Source organism: Periplaneta americana, chromosome 1 (assembly GCF_040183065.1).
Source record: "Periplaneta americana isolate PAMFEO1 chromosome 1, P.americana_PAMFEO1_priV1, whole genome shotgun sequence".
NCBI classification, from domain to species: domain Eukaryota; kingdom Metazoa; phylum Arthropoda; class Insecta; order Blattodea; family Blattidae; genus Periplaneta; species Periplaneta americana.
This window is the reverse complement of record NC_091117.1, coordinates 138,675,698-138,693,942: the sequence shown is the minus strand read 5'-3', so window position 1 is coordinate 138,693,942 and position 18,245 is coordinate 138,675,698. Positions and strand designations below refer to the sequence as shown.

Below are 18,245 nucleotides of genomic sequence, written 5' to 3'. Positions count from 1 at the left end.
ACTAGAGCAGTCCAGTTGGCTAAGGCACAGATTCGATTCCCGCTTGGGCTGATTATTACCTGGCTGGATTTTTTCCAAGGCTTTCCCCAACCGTAAGGCGAATGTCAGGTAATCTATGGCGAATCCCCGGCCTCATCTCGCCAAATAGCATTTCGCTATCACCAATCCCATCGATGCAACCTAGTAGTTGATACAATGTCGTTAAATAACCAAGTAAAAAAAAGTATGAAATAAAATTTAAAATCATATGGGGCTCACAGAACCCCGGAACATACTTTGAGAACTGCTGCTCTATGGTAATTCAGCAGTTGTCCAGACTGAACGAAGAGTGGCCTAGTGTGCACATACATTTTAGGAAATCGCCATCAGAGATAATAGCGATAGTGGTACCCACGATTAGAGTATCCAGCATTATAAACGGTAGGGACCCCTGCAATGACATAGGATGTTTTCAGAACATGTAATATGCTACTGTGACGTCCGAGCAGACCTAAAAGGCGTGGCTATAAGCACTATGGAGCTTTTGGCTCAGGACGTGAGACACGGGCAGTAACAGGACCTCCATGTCATTGGTTACAAGACACAACCACTGTTTTATTCCAGACATTAGGCTATTGTTGCAGTCTTCCATTACTCCATAGAATATCTCATTTTTGGGAATTAGGTACAGGTAATGTTTCATAAAACTCTTCTCAGTCTTCTGTTCATCCAGATTCTTCCATATAGCAGACACTGATAATTATAACTTCTCAATATGTTCATTTTCATTAACGCATTTCATTCATTCTTATTGTGAGCAAATTAATTTTAATTTGTGGTAAGATTGACTAAGTAATCTTCAAAGTGAAACTTACACTAATTTTATAAACTTTTATGTACGAATAAGTAAAAAAGACATGAATGTTCATATTACAACTATAATGTAGACGAAGAGTCATGAGAAACACGAGAATCTAAATTCAGAGGAGAAACACATGAACACAAAGTCTTGTTACACGTGCAATGTATACGATACATATTTCTCCGTAATTTCTGCCAGCTGACCTCTTTGTGTGTGTGAACATCTCTTGTATAAACCAAAGTGGTATATCCGGGATCTGTCTTTAGTACAGCATTGCATGATCTATTTGTGCACCTAAAAATATATACATAAGTTACTAAATTACTGTTATTTATAAACAAGTCAAATTAAAAAAAACGCATTGTCACATTTTGCGACTCACATGCAAAAAAAATTAAGTTCAATAATTCTTAAAATAAATAGATTTTTATGTAATAAAATCATAACATTTCTTTTACCTCCATTTGATGATCCCTTTTTTTGTCTCACGTGCCTTTCGATACTTGTATTGGCCAAATACTAAACAATGTTTACCTCTATTGGTTTCAGTCACAAAAAATTCTTTTTCAAACCTATATAAAGAGAAAGACAAAATGTCTCAATTAAGCAAGAACAAGTACATTATTCCAACAAAAAAAGCAAACAGAAATTATTAACAAATACTAGGATTACCAATAACACTGATAAGCAAATCATTTTGCTACAAAGAAACTGTTTATGTTTTTCAGTTCCCCACTATGGATATTTACAAAGCCCATATGTAATTTCGTTTCATCACGTCCAATTTTCTATTAAAAAAAAATAGGCGTAACGGTTTTTTCGAAATTCATGAAAATTTATAAATACTGAAATTAGTATATATATCCTTAGATAAATTATATTATTATTACGTTAAAACTGGGAATTTAGATATAATGGAATCACTAATTGTTATAAAACAACATACATTAAAAATTATGAACAAAGTAGGCCTATTCCTAAATTTCATTTTTCTTGCTTAATATTGCTAGGAAACTTGAAAAAAAAAATTCACTTCATTTCTACATTTATTCGTATGTCACTCCTTGAAACCGGTAGGTACAGTACAAATGTGTCTTAAATGTGTGTTTATTTTGTGAAAAGAAAGTCTCTTAAGTGGTGCAGTAAAATTACTTATAAATCAATTAATTATATAATATAATAATATAGATGGCCTATTACATTAATAATTACTTTTATTAATTTTATACTCTCGAATGTTATATCACGGTGTTAAAATATGTTTTTATAAATAATATACCTTATTTGACGTTTTGATATTCTTATTTATATTTTGAAGTTTTTCGTTCTTATTTCCAAAAATTACAGAAAAACCTTGCGCAATAGAGAAAATCTGAATACAGGCTCGGATACAACCTTCAATACCTAGAAGCAGTCATATAAGTTAGATTATCGTATTAAATTTATTTAAAAAAAAAGTAATGAACTTAGCCAATTTTTATGTTTTTTCATTTTTATTTTCAAAAAACCTGACGTGATACAGAAAATATGAATACAGATTCGGATTCAGGGCACTTCAGTTAACTAGAATCAGTAAATGTTTTCTCTTGTAGCAGAAAACATTTTTTTGAAATGCATATCAGTGTAATACTTTACAGCATATACGTGTTACTGACTTATAAGTGGGGGGGGGGGACTTTATTCAAGTGCTAATGTATTAACTAAAATCAAATTTGCATTATGGTATAATATATTTTGCCCAATTTATATAAAAATATAACCTTGACGCAACTTATAAAAGAAGACGAGAAAAAATACAATAAATACATAAAGATAAGTTTCAATTTATTCGTGCTCTATTCACTGTGTAAGTTGGTGTATAAGATTTGTAGGTGGTACTAGTGATTGTTGTCTGCAGAAGTAATATACAGTCCGAATATTTCTGTAAGAACAAAATATTACTCCAGTAACCTGTATGTGTTTGGGATCCATCAATGGTTTGTTAAAAGAAACAGGTAATGTAGAGAGAGGCAGAACAACAGGATAACCGAGGATTTGGAAGATGAAGTGGAAAAGATCAGACAGTCCTATTGAACTTGCAAAATCAATTTTGCACGACATTGTATGAAAGAGGTTAAAACTTCACGTGTAAAAAATTCAGCATCTCCAGCACCTTCAGCTGAATGATAAACTGAGAAGAGCTGAATTCGTCATTCACATGCTCCAACGTTTTGATGAACGAATTTCTTGGACAGCATTCTCTTTTCAAATGAAGCTATATGTCACGTTAATGAATGATGTGAATCGACACAACTTCCGAATATGAGGGTCTGAAAAACCTTCACATTATACAGGAATACTTCCAAAGCTCTCCCAAACTCATAAGTGGTGTGGATTAGGTGACATGTAATTGTGGGACTGCACTTTTTCATCGAAGCAAACATCACTAACAACATTTATCTGGACATGCTTGAACAGTTTGCATATCCTCAACTTGAAGAGATTGAAGCCACTGAACTACAGACCACATGCCAATATGATGGAGCACCATCATACTATATTAGTGACGTTCGTGATTTCCTGATTGGTGGATTGGAAGAATGTTCCAATACTACGGCTGGCAAGAAGTCCGACCTTACATCACTGGACTTCTTCTTATAGTGTTACGTGAAAAATATTGTCTACTGTGTGAAGATCAGAGATTTACATTACCTCAGAACAGAATCAGAAAGCAATTAGAAATTAATCCTGATGTTTTTGATACACTATGGATGGAAATTGAATTTTGTTAAGACCTATGCTGAGCTATTAATGAGGTTCATACCGAAATTTACTGAATAGATAAAAACTGAGTTGATGATTTTATCTCAGAAGTTCAATTTATATTGTACTTGTGCTTCTTATAAACAAGAATCGAAACCCCACCATTCATTCTTGGAAACCCTGTATTACACAAATTACTTCACTTACATTATTGAGGGAAAAAATGTAATTATAACTTTAAAGGACTATTATACTTGTAACAACAATGACATAGCGAAGCTAAAAGAATTTACAGAAATGCCAGATTCATAAATGAAATATGATGTTATAAAGCTTCACATACATCCGTCTTTTAGCTTTTTGTATAGATACCAGTAATTCCAGCAATAATTTAACATAATTATCTCAACTCTGTCTCTTCGACAAGCTGTAGAACTTTCATACCAATGTCAGATCTCCTATTTCACTAGGAGAATGGTTCCTCGACAGTTACACACTCCAGAAAAACATGTCTCATAGTCGAATAACTTTTTTAAAATTATATTTGTATACTTGAACTACAAAACCTAATAAAAACTTGGTTCTACCCAGGCAAGCAGTGTAAACGATTTAGAGGATTAGGCACATATATTTTTAAATCATGTAACATATACGCACAGAATTTTTACTTTAATTTTATGAAGACGAAATATTAATTTTTGTTTAAATTTAATTTTTAGTCTCTCCAGAAAATTTCATATGATTGTATTAAAAGTGTTTTCTCCAGACTTGTTCATGTGATGAGAGTTAAAATATATTCTTACATTAAGTAGGCATAGCTGATTTATTTCAAACTTGCATAATAAGCACAATGTTTTACCATTTTACAAATATAATTTTCTTTCTATTCACTATGTAAAATATAGCTCTTTTAGAATTACAGTCAACTCTGGATATAGTGAACCTCTGCAGACTTGCATATTTCGTTCACTATATTCGTAGTGCCTCTCCTTAAATGACAGAAATTAATAAAATTGTGAACAAGAAAATAAAATATTATTGTACATTTTTATGGAATGGATTACACTGTATACTGTTACTCACAGTTGATTACTTAAACTATGCTGTCGACCCAAGTCCGCTTGCGAGAGACCACGTTCAATGTCACTTATAATATTCGCCTCATCTTCCAAAGAAAACACTTCATGCTTCGATATTTTTATACAGTATATTCACTGTTGGAACACTAGATCACGTAGAAATGACAAACTCTGTTTATGGCATGACTGCGTATTCAGCCTTGGAATTTCCAGGGTCACTTAATGGAAACTGGGAGAGGTCGATGGAGTTTGAAAGCCATCGAAATCTTACCTTCATTTATGCTCTGGACATGATGTCCGTCCTCTTTTAATAAAAGAAGGCAATTTCATTTTTTGTTGTTTCGATGCGATCAGTCATAATGGAAAATGTTTCTGAAAACAAAAGGCAACCCTTTGATGGTGGAGGATTAGAAATAACAGTAGAGTAGAGTGCCTGAGAATAGAATGTCAACCCTTCGACGGTGGAGTGAGACAAGGTCATCATGCGTCACTTGGATTTACAGTACAGCTCATCATCTAGGAACCACTAATCCTACCTTTGTCCTTTCACTAAAGAAGTAAGAAACTTACAATGTTGTTCCCAAAACATTTTTTCAATTTCATACAAGAAGGTTTGACTTCAAATAAGAATTTGTCAGGATACAAGGTTCACTATAACCGAAGCGAGGATTCACTACAAACAGAAATATTAATGTACATTTTAATGTATGCGGGTCAGGACCAACAATTTAGGTTCACTATAGCCGAATGTTCACTATAACCAAGTTCACTATATCCAAAGTTGTTTGTATTTGCTATGGAAAAAGAAATCCATCAAGGATACATTTGAATTAGACAACTACCTTCTGTACAGATACTGCGAAGAGACTAATCTACCTCGACACAAGCATATCTTCTTCTGAGTACTGATGTGGGGGAGTAAAACATTGTATGGACAATATTTACACACTGAATGGCAGTAGTATACCTAGTACAGACCTGTTTTATATGATATTAAATTGAGATAAGGAAGAAGGAACATGTGAGCAAGCAGATGAGAATAATTCAAGGTGTATCAGGAACAAAGTATATTTACTCCATTTATTGTTTGAAAACTGCCATTCTAAAAAAAAAAAAAAAAAAGGATGTAGAAGAGACATTTTACCATATCACATAACTTGGCTAAACAATAGGTAGTAACAAATTCATTAAAACTTAGCAAAAGAAAAAAAAAAGCATAACATGGCATGACGTGACCATACATAAAGTAAATTTTAAGAAGTATCAGCCTAAGGGCTGGATAATTGTTTTGTTCAGGAGAGAGGAATTTTAAACGTTAACACTTTCAGAACATCTTCAACATGATTTTTTCGGGACAAAATAGTTCATAAATATATGCGTTACTACTTATGTGAAAAGATACATTTATTCTGATAAGGAATTAATCTCACGTTTAAGGGAAAAAACATAATGTTCCAAGTCTATAATATTATAACTAAACATTCTGATGAATAGCGTGGATGTCTATATGTACAGATAGTTTATAGAGATTTTATACAGAAACGATTTTTTAATCCAACATCTGATACTTGATTACACAGAAACATATAAACATAAAGTTGTCACAGCAGAAATAGAGTATAACCACAATTTTGTGTCTTCATTTTTACACCATTCACACCGGGAACACTGATACACAACAATCATTTTAATGTTTCTAGGTCTTAGGTAAAATTATATCAGTTACTTGAGGCACTTATTGCGATACTGTTTACTAGAATGATAGCTCTCAGAAGTGTTAGTATTACTTGTAGAAGGAACACACGAACATAAAAAGTTACTGTTCATTCCCCATCTTTTACATTTACAAGCTTTATGGAACACATTTCTTGCTAATTTTTGCCAGCTGATTTCTTTGTGGTTATGTATATTTCTTGAGTTATATAACGTAGTGCATTCGTTATCAGTCTTCAGCAAAGCACTGCAGTTGCTATTTGTACACCTAGAAAGAAGTTATTATTAAAATTTCTCTAACAGTAAAATGTACATAGCTATGTATATAATCTATTGATTACACTGTTTCTCAATAATTATGGAACATTACATAGAGATATATTCAGGATATACCTAAGATTTATTGTAAATGATACAGGGTATAAACAAAACGACATCATTACACTAGGGGATATTTATTCTTTTCTTTGCAATCACCAATGAAAGAAAGGTCAGCCTCAGTGGTCTAGTGGTTATCGTGCTTGCTCCTGGGCACAAGGTTTGTGGGTCTAATTCCAGTGGAGGAAATGAATTTTAAGCAGAAATATCTCAGTGTCACTTCTATTAGATATGAAAGCGAAGTTACTGACCTCGTGCAAGAGACATGTAAACAATCTACCTGTCTGTGAATAAAGAAGATTAAAACAAAATCCTATCTCCAGACCTATTAATTACTCTGATTTCAACTCTTGGCAACACAATACCATGATAACGATTATGGAAAGCTTTGACAGGCATCAGTGAGAATATATCCATTCAAATTCCCACTAACTGAGTGTGATAGCTCAGATGCTTGCATTCAGGAAGTTCTGGGTTCAAACCTCAGAGCCGGCCAACCTGATTGAGATTTTTTCGTTGTTTCTTCAATCTATTATCCTATATAATTTTCTAATAACAGAGACAAATGCTGGGTTGGTATCCAATTTCCACGAAAAGCAGATTCATAACCCTCTGACAGTAGTATTTCAGTAGTCCAGTCATCATAATCATTGCAACATTGCACATGAGACAGTCTGTGAGGTGAAAGTTTAAATATCCGGCCCAGAGATATATGGCAGTTCAGTTGGGGGTTTAAGTGTTCAGTTATCACAATAGATGTTATGTTGGTAGAGAGAACCTCGGTGGTCTGGTCAGGGTTTAAGTGTTCAGCCAATGTAATAGATGTCATGTTGGTGAGATAGTACCACGGCAATCTGGTCAGGGTTTAAGTGTCCAGCCAGCAGCTTGATGGATGTCATGATGGTGAGAGAGCATCTCAGGTTGGGGCGTCAGATGTCTTTGGCTTAGAGAAAATGTCGAACTACAGACAAAATGATTTCCAATCCATAGTAAAGTCGTGATATGACCACAACAGTTAAAGTGATTTACTTATGGCTTTTATGGAACCTGGAGGTTCATTGTCACTCTCACAATGAGCCCACCATCGGTCCCTATCCTGAGCAAGATTAATCCAGTTTCTACAATCATAGCCCATCTCCCTCAAATCCAGTTCAAGTGACTATAAATAAATAATAAAAAAAAACTCCCAATGATCCATGACCCCTTTTATATGTAATAATACCTGTTTATATACAGTACACCATACTACTGAAATGCATTAGTTGAAACAGATATCAATTAAACTGTGATTTTGTTGTCAATTGCTCAGCTAGAAACATGGAAAGAATAGAAGAATTTACCAAGATTGTGTATTGTTCCTAGATAGTCAAAGGTCCCGGGTTCGATATCCATCCTGGAACAATTTTTCCCTTTAACTTATTCAAATCAACTTTACAAGAAGCTAAATCTGGAAGCCTAGATCAGCATAACAACACACATGTGCGTTATACATGTAACACAATTAAAGTCACACATAGGGTGACTAGATTCACATCGATAAAAAAAGAAGACACAAAACTTCAAAAAGGAGGACATTGTTCGAAAAAAAAAAAAGAGGACAGAAAATATGTACTCTGGTTTAGGCTTATATCATACTTAAAAGTATTTTAATACTGTATAACTATTTTATTACAAAATAATTATGACAAAACTTAATAATAATGATTTTACAGTTACCTGCATATGAAAGTCAAGGGAACTATAATTACTAAAGAGGACAGAAAATATATTTATATTTAGGCTTGGAACTACATTATATTTAAAATTATGACAATATCTATTTTATTACAGCATACTTACGATAAAACTTAATAATATAAAATTATTTTACAGTTTGCTACATATGAAAGCCAATGGAACTATAATTATTATCAAAAGGAGGAGCAAAGAGAGTTATGATCATTAGCAAAGAGTATATTCCATCGATGCTGCTGTCACATACTGGCAAATTACTTGAAAAAGGTGTCAAATCAGATAATTTCAAAATATTAGGCATACAAGTTACGAAAAGGAGGATATTTCTAGATTTTTTAAAATCTGCCCAGACCCCGGATAAAGACCTAAAAAGGAGGACATGTCCGGACAAAAGAGGGCATCTGGTCACCCTAGTCATACAGATAGTATGCACTCTATGTTGAGCCATTGGCGTTTGTCAAACTCACTTGAGGTATGTGGACATAAAAAGGAAGAATTGGACCGAGATTGTGTATCATTCCTGGATAGCTCGACGGTAGAGTGTTGGCGCACTTAGCCAAATGTCCTGGGTTCGATACCTGTTTTTGGAACAATTTTTCCCTTTAACATTATTCAAGAATAGTTTATATGATGACAACACCTGAACAGATGTATGGCCTAATATCCCTATTCATGCGCCAAGTAGGTAACTGAAAGAAAAGCTTCGATTGGATTTGGAATTGGTGAAAAAAAGCAAAACAGAGATAAAAGGTAGTCTGGGTACCCCTCAATGTGTTCATAATTTATGGCTATTCCTATTACAAGCAGATCTCGGCCCTGAAAAAGACTGACTGAAATTTAATGGGTATACTGAAGAAGTATTAGCAAACATATCCACAGAATGGAACTCTCAAGTGTCAGCTGTGTGGGATAAAGAAATGATGTGGCATGAAATTACAATCGTGATTCAATAAACCTCATTGTTTAGAATTATACGTCTGGAGCAGAATATATTAAAAGCCACTATGTACAAGCTTCTGTAGGCAACTAAGGTTTAAAGGTTTCTTTAATTAAATCAGCACTTTAAATTTAAAATAAATAGACACAGTGGTTAAAGTGACTACGGCTACATTCCTGCTAGTTCTATTCTATTCCAATATAATTTGTGAACACAATTCACTTTGTTGTTGTTGTTGTTCAGTCAACTGTCCGAAGGCAGGTCTGAACCTCACAAGTGATACCAAGAAGGTACCACTTATGAGGCAACTAGGCCAGGAGATAATGGGGTAGGGTGGCCAGTTCCTTTCCCTCTCCATTGCATATATCACTGACTAGCTACATATTACACTAGTCAGACTTCAGATGCATACAAACAATTGTTCTTCCTCTGACACATAACGTCAAGTGAGATGTGCTGCCTGATAACACTGTACAACATGAAATTTGTCGTTTTTATAAAAATATATGTATTCGATGTATTTTGTGGTCGCAAAAACGAATCTGCAGTTTTTGTCCAGCATGTACTGTTTCTCCAAAATAAAAAGTTATTTAATGTTAGTGAAATGTTGCACTACTTTCACCTTATAGGATGCAACATGTCACTGGAAATATACTTTCCTGACAGCCATCTGGACTTCTTTCCAAAAAAACCTTGGTGCTGTAAGCAATGAACACGGAGAGAGGTTTCATATATCTACCTTCGAAAAGTGCTTCAGTGGAAGGTGGAATGCAAGTATGCTGACTGAATATTGCTGGTCACTCATCTGAGGGATTATAGAAGGTGTCTACAAACGTAAAAGATCAAAAAAGACATTTTAATTTGTGAATTTTGGCCAAACAAAGGTTGCTTTATGTGCTAGTGTAACAAATTTGTGTAAATAAGTGAAGTGCGTGTACCATAAAAATGGTATGTGTTAGAAAATTTTGATTTTCAGAAATGAATTCAGCACCTCTCATCTAGTTAAAATTACATAGTTTCATTTAAAGGACAGAAACGAAGTTTAAATTTGTTGTCCAGTGTAATCAATTCACTTTATTACGTCTTAAATACAGTATCTAGGTGCATATTAACTGAATGTGCTAGATCACTGGTTTTATATATCAGATACTCGAGTTTAAATCCTCCTGAATCCAAGTGGATCTTGTGGTGGACAAAGAGGATAGCGGGACAGATTTCTTTGGGGTATTTCCATCTCCCTTCTAATTCATTGCAGAAGGCAACAAGAAATTATTGCACTGAATCATATTGCTACAGTCAAATTAATAGAATTTCTATGGCTAATATTTCATGAAGGAAAGAACTTTTCAAATTCTTCCAGTTGGCAAGATCAATGCCTAAATATGAAATTGCTGATGGTAGGTTTGTAATTACTGTTCCTTCTATGTCATCAATAAGAACAAATGTATAGTACACATTTACCTTCTGTCTAGAGTTTCAGATATACAAATTAAATATACAGTGTCATTTTTAAGCTACGGTGTAACAACCTACAAGCAGATTGCATAGTGGTGAAGGTCTTCTCTAAACCTAGAGAAGCATGTTGCATGCATTTCATAATAAGGCATTTCTGGATGGTATTTCTAAGAAAAATCAGTATAGGCTACTGTTAAGTTATATGTGCTTTAAGTTCACATAAGTGATCTTCTAGGTGACTCCAGTTCGAAAAACAAGTTTGTCAGTTGCTGATAATCAGTTGTTCAGTGTGAGTACAATGTATATTAGATCAATAGTTATTTGTATATGATACTTATGTGAAAACTGGGCAGTTGGAACCAATAATAACACTTCACAGAACATTTCTTGAATTATTATTCCGATCAGAACATGCATGACATGCAAGACTTTAAATGAAAAAAAAGTAGCAGGTCTATTGTAGATAAGAAAACGAAAATCATGAGGTCAGAAGTAGAACAGAAGAGAAGTTAGATAAAACTGGAAATCTCTTTCATAATCTCATGCCATGTGATATACAGTATAAACGTTTGAAAAAGTTTAATAATAATGTGTATAAGTACAATCCCCACACTCAAAAGATACAAAAGATCATATTAGGAGAAACTTTTTTCTCACATATCCTTAACAATTTCTTCGTGTAAATTCGAGCTTTTTTAAGAATATGTCTGTTATGCCTACATGCAGGCAGAAAATATTTCCACTAACTGCTATGAAATAGAAGGATACTTTTTTAATGCATTAATAAAAATTCAACTTTATCACTTCTCTGCTGAGAGTTATGCCACATGGAACAACAGTAGTTGAAGATATACAGCCTAGTTGCATATTGTTGCACACATGAAAAATGGCACTGTACTATCACGAAAAAAAAATTAACTCACTTGTAACAGATATACAAATAGGAAGAAGCTGAAAATTAACAAAATTTGTATCCCCAGTAGCTTGTGTATGGTGAATAGAAAAGCCCATTTCTGGAGCCTTGTTTGTGCCCTTTTGTTATAATTTCAATAATAATGGAAAAAAGAAAATAGTAAATTCATGTTTATCAAAAAAAGTCACAAACCAAATCATTCCAACAAAATTATCGTTAACTATTATTGTGAAGTCAATCTGATGATAATTTTTATTAGATAAATTTCCAAACAGAAAAAAGCAGCATAAAATAAGGGCATTTAAAGTCCTCGCCCTTTCTTTTCCCAAAGTAGTCCTTATTTTCTCTAAGTATAAAAACCAGATTTTGGTAATCTATCAAGCTACGAGTATACCTTTCCCACAATCATTGAGACCTGAACCCAGAAAATCAGTGAGTTTCATCCTTTGAGAGTCAGATTTGGAATACTGATTCTTCCAAGCTCTCATCATCAAGATAAGGTCATTAACAGCTGAAGGAAGTAACTGCTTGAATTTGAAAATAAAACTAAATTCAGCAGGAGTGGATTAGTTACCCATTTTTGGAGTACAGTAGAACCCCAATTATCCGTCACTCTTATTAATGATTGGCAGATTATCCGACTCCTTTTGTTTTTCTTTTTGCTACAAAAATACAGTATATGAAGTACTGTGACTCTTTATATTAGTACCGTACGTATTTTTTCTAGAGAGTGTTATTAACTTATTAGTCAATACAAGTCTTTATCCTTACACAGTATGGTCTACTGTTCGAGTTGCCATACTGTATAACTTATATGTAAAATGTCTTCCACGGATGTTAAAAGAAAACGTGTTGTGCTAAGTATTGAAAAAAGTGCAAATAATCAAGTGATTTGAAAAGAGAAACTGTGGCTCATGGCAAATCAGAATACGAGATTAGAGTTAAACTGTGCTCGAGTATAATCAAGAATAAAATGTTTAAAGTACATAAATTCACAATATGAGACCTCCACTATTCCTATCTCACCATAAACAACCATAACATGGAGTTTGTTTGCCCGTTGACAACCAGATTTTGGCCTACTTTGAAGAATTTCTGATCCACTAACTAGTATGTTAAATACAAGACCACAGAAGAAATTACGAAAGTGTAAGTATTATTGACTTAATTCACGAAAATATTTTATGGTACGGATTATTCGATTTTTTCGATTAACCGTTCAGTTCACCCCTTTCATTAGCATGGATAATAGAGGTTCTACTGTATACCCTTCACACTTTAAGAAACACAGAAAAACCATGAGTAAGATGAGTGGTCAATGAGAACATGTCTACTGATTATTTAGGTTGATACTAAAGAGAGGAGGTACACGTTTAATTGGCGCCAATGGCTCTAACTAGTGGCTTGGCTTGTTTGCCTTGGTCTTTCAAGGGCTGGACCCAAAACAGATACATGCACTTAGGCATGCTTTGGCCTGTTGTGTGCCCTCAATGATTATCCAACTCCAACAGGTTGCCTGGATGGCATTCGTGAACCCAACCAGATGAGCATCTGATAAGCACCTGGGTCTCGAGATCCAAGTCCTTCTCATATCAGCATCAGAAACTCGTACTACCCCCAGAACTTCAACTCAGCCTAGTAAATTGTAAATAACAGATGAAATGAGGGGGAGTTGGAGTATGTCGGTGGAATGAAAGGGGAAATGGAAATATCCTGAGAAAAATCCTCTGCAACATCTGCTTTGTCCATCACAAATTCAATCATGACTTGATTGGGGATCAAATCCAGGCCATTTGGATGGAAGACCAGCGTTCTAACACTTAGTCACAAACATGGCATTATAATTAGGGCCAACATGGGAGCTAATATTGGCCAGAAAGATGGTAATTAATAGTGTCCTAACTTACAGAGAGACTGGGCCTGACACAGGGCATCACTGATTTGAACATTCAATGTCAGCCACTGACACTATTCTCACCACTTTCCAAGTCACCAGGAGCAGAATCATCACCATCAACTGGAGTAACCATTACTATTCTGATACTTTAACATTTTCATATGTATATTGTTTGTACCCTGTATCATTACTAGAAACCGGATTTTAAAGGGAATCCATTTTTTTTATTTCAACATGAAACATGAAATAATTAATTACGATGTTCAAAACTATCTTTCACCGACGAAATTATGTGGTTTTGACTTCCCTTTTTAGTCCATATTCCCTTTTTTCCCCTATTTTAAAAACATCTCTTATTTTGGTCCTTTTTTGACAGACTATCGCAAACATTTAGGTAATTTTCCTATATTTTTTTCGATAGGTCTATAACTTCTGAGCAAGTGAAAATAAATATCATTCTTCTTCTGATTCCAGATATTGAAAAACTAATAAAATGTCCTGATTTAGAGTTCAGGATAAAAAGAGAATTTTCACCTCTGGTTTCAGTTGATGTTGAGCGGTCATTTTCTGTTTATAAAGACATTCTGCATTCAAAGAGGCAGAATCATATTGAAACATATTGAAATGTTGAATGTGATCCAATACAACACTTTCCTTATGTTGTGAAGCGATAAATATAAGCTTGTGTGTGCTATGTGTATCCATGAATGTGCCGAAGTGTGTTTTCAATTAAAATAGCATCCTTTTGTGGGAGTAATATAGTCCTTTTTGAAGTCCTTTTTGGACTATATAAAATACAACACTTTCCTTATGTTGTGAAGAGATAAATGTAAGATTGTGTGTGCCACGTATATCCACGAATGTGCTGAAGTGTGTTTTGGGGAGTAATATAGTCCTTTTTCAAGCCCTTTTTTTGGCTATAACTTTCCCTTTTTTTGTCCTTTTTTGATGAAAAATTTTCCCTTTAAAATCCGGTCTCTAATCATTACATTCCTACACAAGAACATGCATTTTTACAATAATGAAGCCAACCACAGTTGCTAATACTCACATTATCATGCATGTGGCAAATGATATATTTGTATATCTGAAAGAACACTTTATTTATATCTGAAACAACACTAACTTTACTATATAGATACTATAATATAAAAAAAAATTACATAAATTGCTTAATATAATAATTTTTACAAACAGAACTCTTGCCATTTTAACATAGTAATTACTTTAAGTGGACATGTAACTTTTCAACTCCATTTTTACTTTTACTATTTTTTTTGGACTAGTGTACTGCACACTTAATTTTGTTCTTCTGTGGTATTACGTCAGACATTTTGAAAAGCCATGAAAAAAATTAAATATAAAAGGGTAATTTCAAAACAAACACTCAAAATAGTAGAATATTGGTATGAATAAAGCAATAAATACAAATATTTTATCAGCTGTAGCCTGACATTTAATACAAACACTCGTTCTTTGTTTCCTGTCATATCATTTTTTATCACAAAACAGTCTGTGTTTGAAATGCTGCGGCACCAGGTATCAACTCTCCTGGCTCAAGAACTCCTGATGGGAAACATCTCAAATGAAGATGATAATCTTCATATATGATCATATCAGTGCCATTAAGACAGATTTATTACCTGTTTGCACTGCTATTATATTATATCAATAGTACCATAATTTTCTGCAAAAACTGTGCTCGAAAAACATGTTATGCAAATCAAACACTGCAAAATACTTATCATTCTCTATGACAACACCCATCCACATGTCAATAAAGATGTTGATCAAGTAAAACACTCCTGCCTTCTCAGATCTAAGCCCATTAGTTTTAAACTTATTTTTAAAAGCTGAAAAGGTCCATGCAAGGAATTCAATTCTTGAGTGTGAAAGAGCTATCTATTACTTGACAATGGACACTCAACAAAATTGGGCGGCTGAGGGGTATCATGAATCTCCCAATATGCTAGAAAGTTATGGCTGAGAGGCAGAGAAATTACATCAAGCATTACATTAATAAAGTCAAAACAGTTTCATCATTTTATAGTAATGAGTAAAAAAAAAAAAAAAAAAAGTTCTTTTGAAATTACACTCATGATTCAATTAATACAGCAATTCTCAACCTATGGGTCCTGACCTACTGGTGTGCACTCACCTCCTGAATTTTTGATCCTGTGTTAATTCATTTTTCTGCCCTCAATAATCAGATTCAAAGCTACTTTTCAGATAGTTACAGTGAATTCAATTGGATTTGAGATCTATTCCTATATTTTTAAAGTTCAATGTTGTCAGTAAAACTAAGAGAGCAACAGTGAATTTATGGAAATTACAAATTACATATACATATTTAAAATACGCCTATATAGTATGCATCCAGAAGAACAAATGCTCGTGCCTGGAGCGGTTCCAATTACATAATATAACACTAGAAGTTAAGTAACATAATTAAAATTATAAGTAGAAATTGAGGAAAAAAATACTATATGAAAAAAAAAGAAAAGAAAGAAATACCTGTACAAAAAATGTTAAGTAATGGACAGTTTTAATTTCAAGAACTATAGTATTTAATTCTCATACTCAAAATTAAAGCTACTTAATTTGAATTCAGGTTTAACAACTTTATGGATATCATTAAGAAGTGAATATCCTGAACTTCCTGACAGGGTATTTGAATTTGCACATGCCATTTTCCACATCACGTTTATGTGAAAAGGGACTTTCCTCTTTGACTCAAGTGAAATAGACTTAATGCACGCTCAGATTTGAAACCTAAGTTAAATGTCATTCAGTCCAACATATACAAAGTTAAGCAAAAATAGTAGGCTTAACCTGGCACACGTCTGGTGAATGTAGAACATTTTACTTTAAATTTAAGCATACATCATAAACAGATCACATAAATTTAATTCCGTGAAGGTGATTAATGATTAGGATAACATCATTTCACAATTAAATATTTTTATCATTCTAACATTTACAGTTTTTGGTAGTTATTTACTTAGGTCTAGCATCTCTTCTGAACTACACAGTTTACTAAAAATGATGAGCTGAGATAAGATGATAAATGAGCAACAAAGAAATAAAAAGAGTAGAACAAACTGAAGTTACTTGGAAAATCCGCTTTGCATGCACTTCATCCACCTTATAATTTTATATCACAGGCTCAGCCTGGCATAACCACAATTTCTTTGGTTAGAAACTACAGCTGATTTAATTATTTTCTCGCTAACGTCAAATCCTTCACATTACCCATCACCAAGTGAACAGATGTCATGAGAGTATTATCCAACCATAGCATTATATATGTTAAAAATAATTATCAAAAAATTACTGTCTATAAAAACTAGTGCAATCCTAATGTGCCATAAGCTTTACAACATTAACTTACATGCAGTTCTAGATGGCAAGCAGCTATTTTATTATATATAAAGGCAATTTTATCACAGAATTATTTATTTTTCTTTCTAAATATTGTGCTGATTCCTGGTAAAAGTGATGAGCAACCCACAAAACCATGTGTCATTAATGAATTGCTGGAATATAATTCTAAACCCAATGAGATGATCCACACAGGAGTCAGAGACATTCATTATGGAAAAAAGCAACTAAAGCAATGGTTTCTAACTTCAGATCATGATCCAAATTAGAATTGTAATAGGGAGTCATATAGTTGTATATTTAATGAAATATTCGATAAACTCTAAAAAAAAATGATAAAAAATAAATAAACGAAAGAAACATAACAGTAATTATTAGTCTTTGAAATGTTCATCTTATTTCTGCATTCACTTTGTGCAAAGTAGTCACAACTTCCGTATTTTACGATTTTATTCTACTTATATGGTACTATTTAACTTCAATCTCAATAAGAAAATTACATTTGTTTCAAATAAATAAACTCTACTCAGTTTTTCCTATGACCATCACCACCATCATCATTATTTTTATTCAAAGTATTCATACGTCCAAAATATCACAAATTTACTTCATACATATTGATTACATAACTTTTAACACTGTATCACTTCGGAATATGTGTGATAAGAACTTTCTTGTGTTAAATTTTAACGTAGGCTACCTTGTTAACATGTTTCGACCTATTTTCGGACATCTTCGGAACTTCATTTCAAATTCTTTTATCAACTTCAATATATGTTTATTTAAAGCAGATAAAGCATTACTTTTTCATTTGTTATATTATTATAAATACTGCAGTTTTGTTTTATTCATTTCACAAGGTTTTATTTAGAAGCAAATTATCTGTTCATCTAGCACGAGTTTTTTTCATATATTTGTTCCTGTTATATTTTGTATATTTAATATTGTTCCTACAGATGCTGGATTTGACAAGTTACACAAACATGTGGAAATTTAAGTGATGTTCAAGAAAAGGGATTAATTCGGTTATAGTAATCATTGGCTATGTTTAAGGGTGAATGTCATTTGCATTAAGGTTGGGAATCTCTATTACCAAGATGTCAGAGTTAGGATTTCATTTAGGATGCTGATATTTTAAATCCAAGATTTGGACAGCTATCAATATGATGATACTA

At 33.3% G+C, this 18,245-nt stretch overlaps 1 protein-coding gene across 5 annotated transcripts in view; it reads right to left on the bottom strand.

Moving 5' to 3' along the window:
- Positions 1–856: 856 nt before the first annotated feature.
- Positions 857–18,245, bottom strand: part of LOC138701344 (uncharacterized) — a 133,951-nt gene continuing 116,562 nt past the window's right edge. For 2 of the 5 annotated variants that reach the window (XM_069828152.1, XM_069828171.1), the window contains 2 exons: positions 1,300–1,413; positions 857–1,135 (listed from right to left, as the gene is read on the bottom strand). In XM_069828152.1, the coding sequence (XP_069684253.1) occupies positions 916–1,135; positions 1,300–1,413 (334 nt within the window). In that variant the 3' untranslated portion in view covers positions 857–915. Of the gene's footprint in view, positions 1,136–1,299; positions 1,414–5,770; positions 6,644–18,245 lie in introns of those variants that run through there. The other 3 variants (XM_069828161.1, XM_069828206.1, XM_069828240.1) reach the window with 2 other exon arrangements.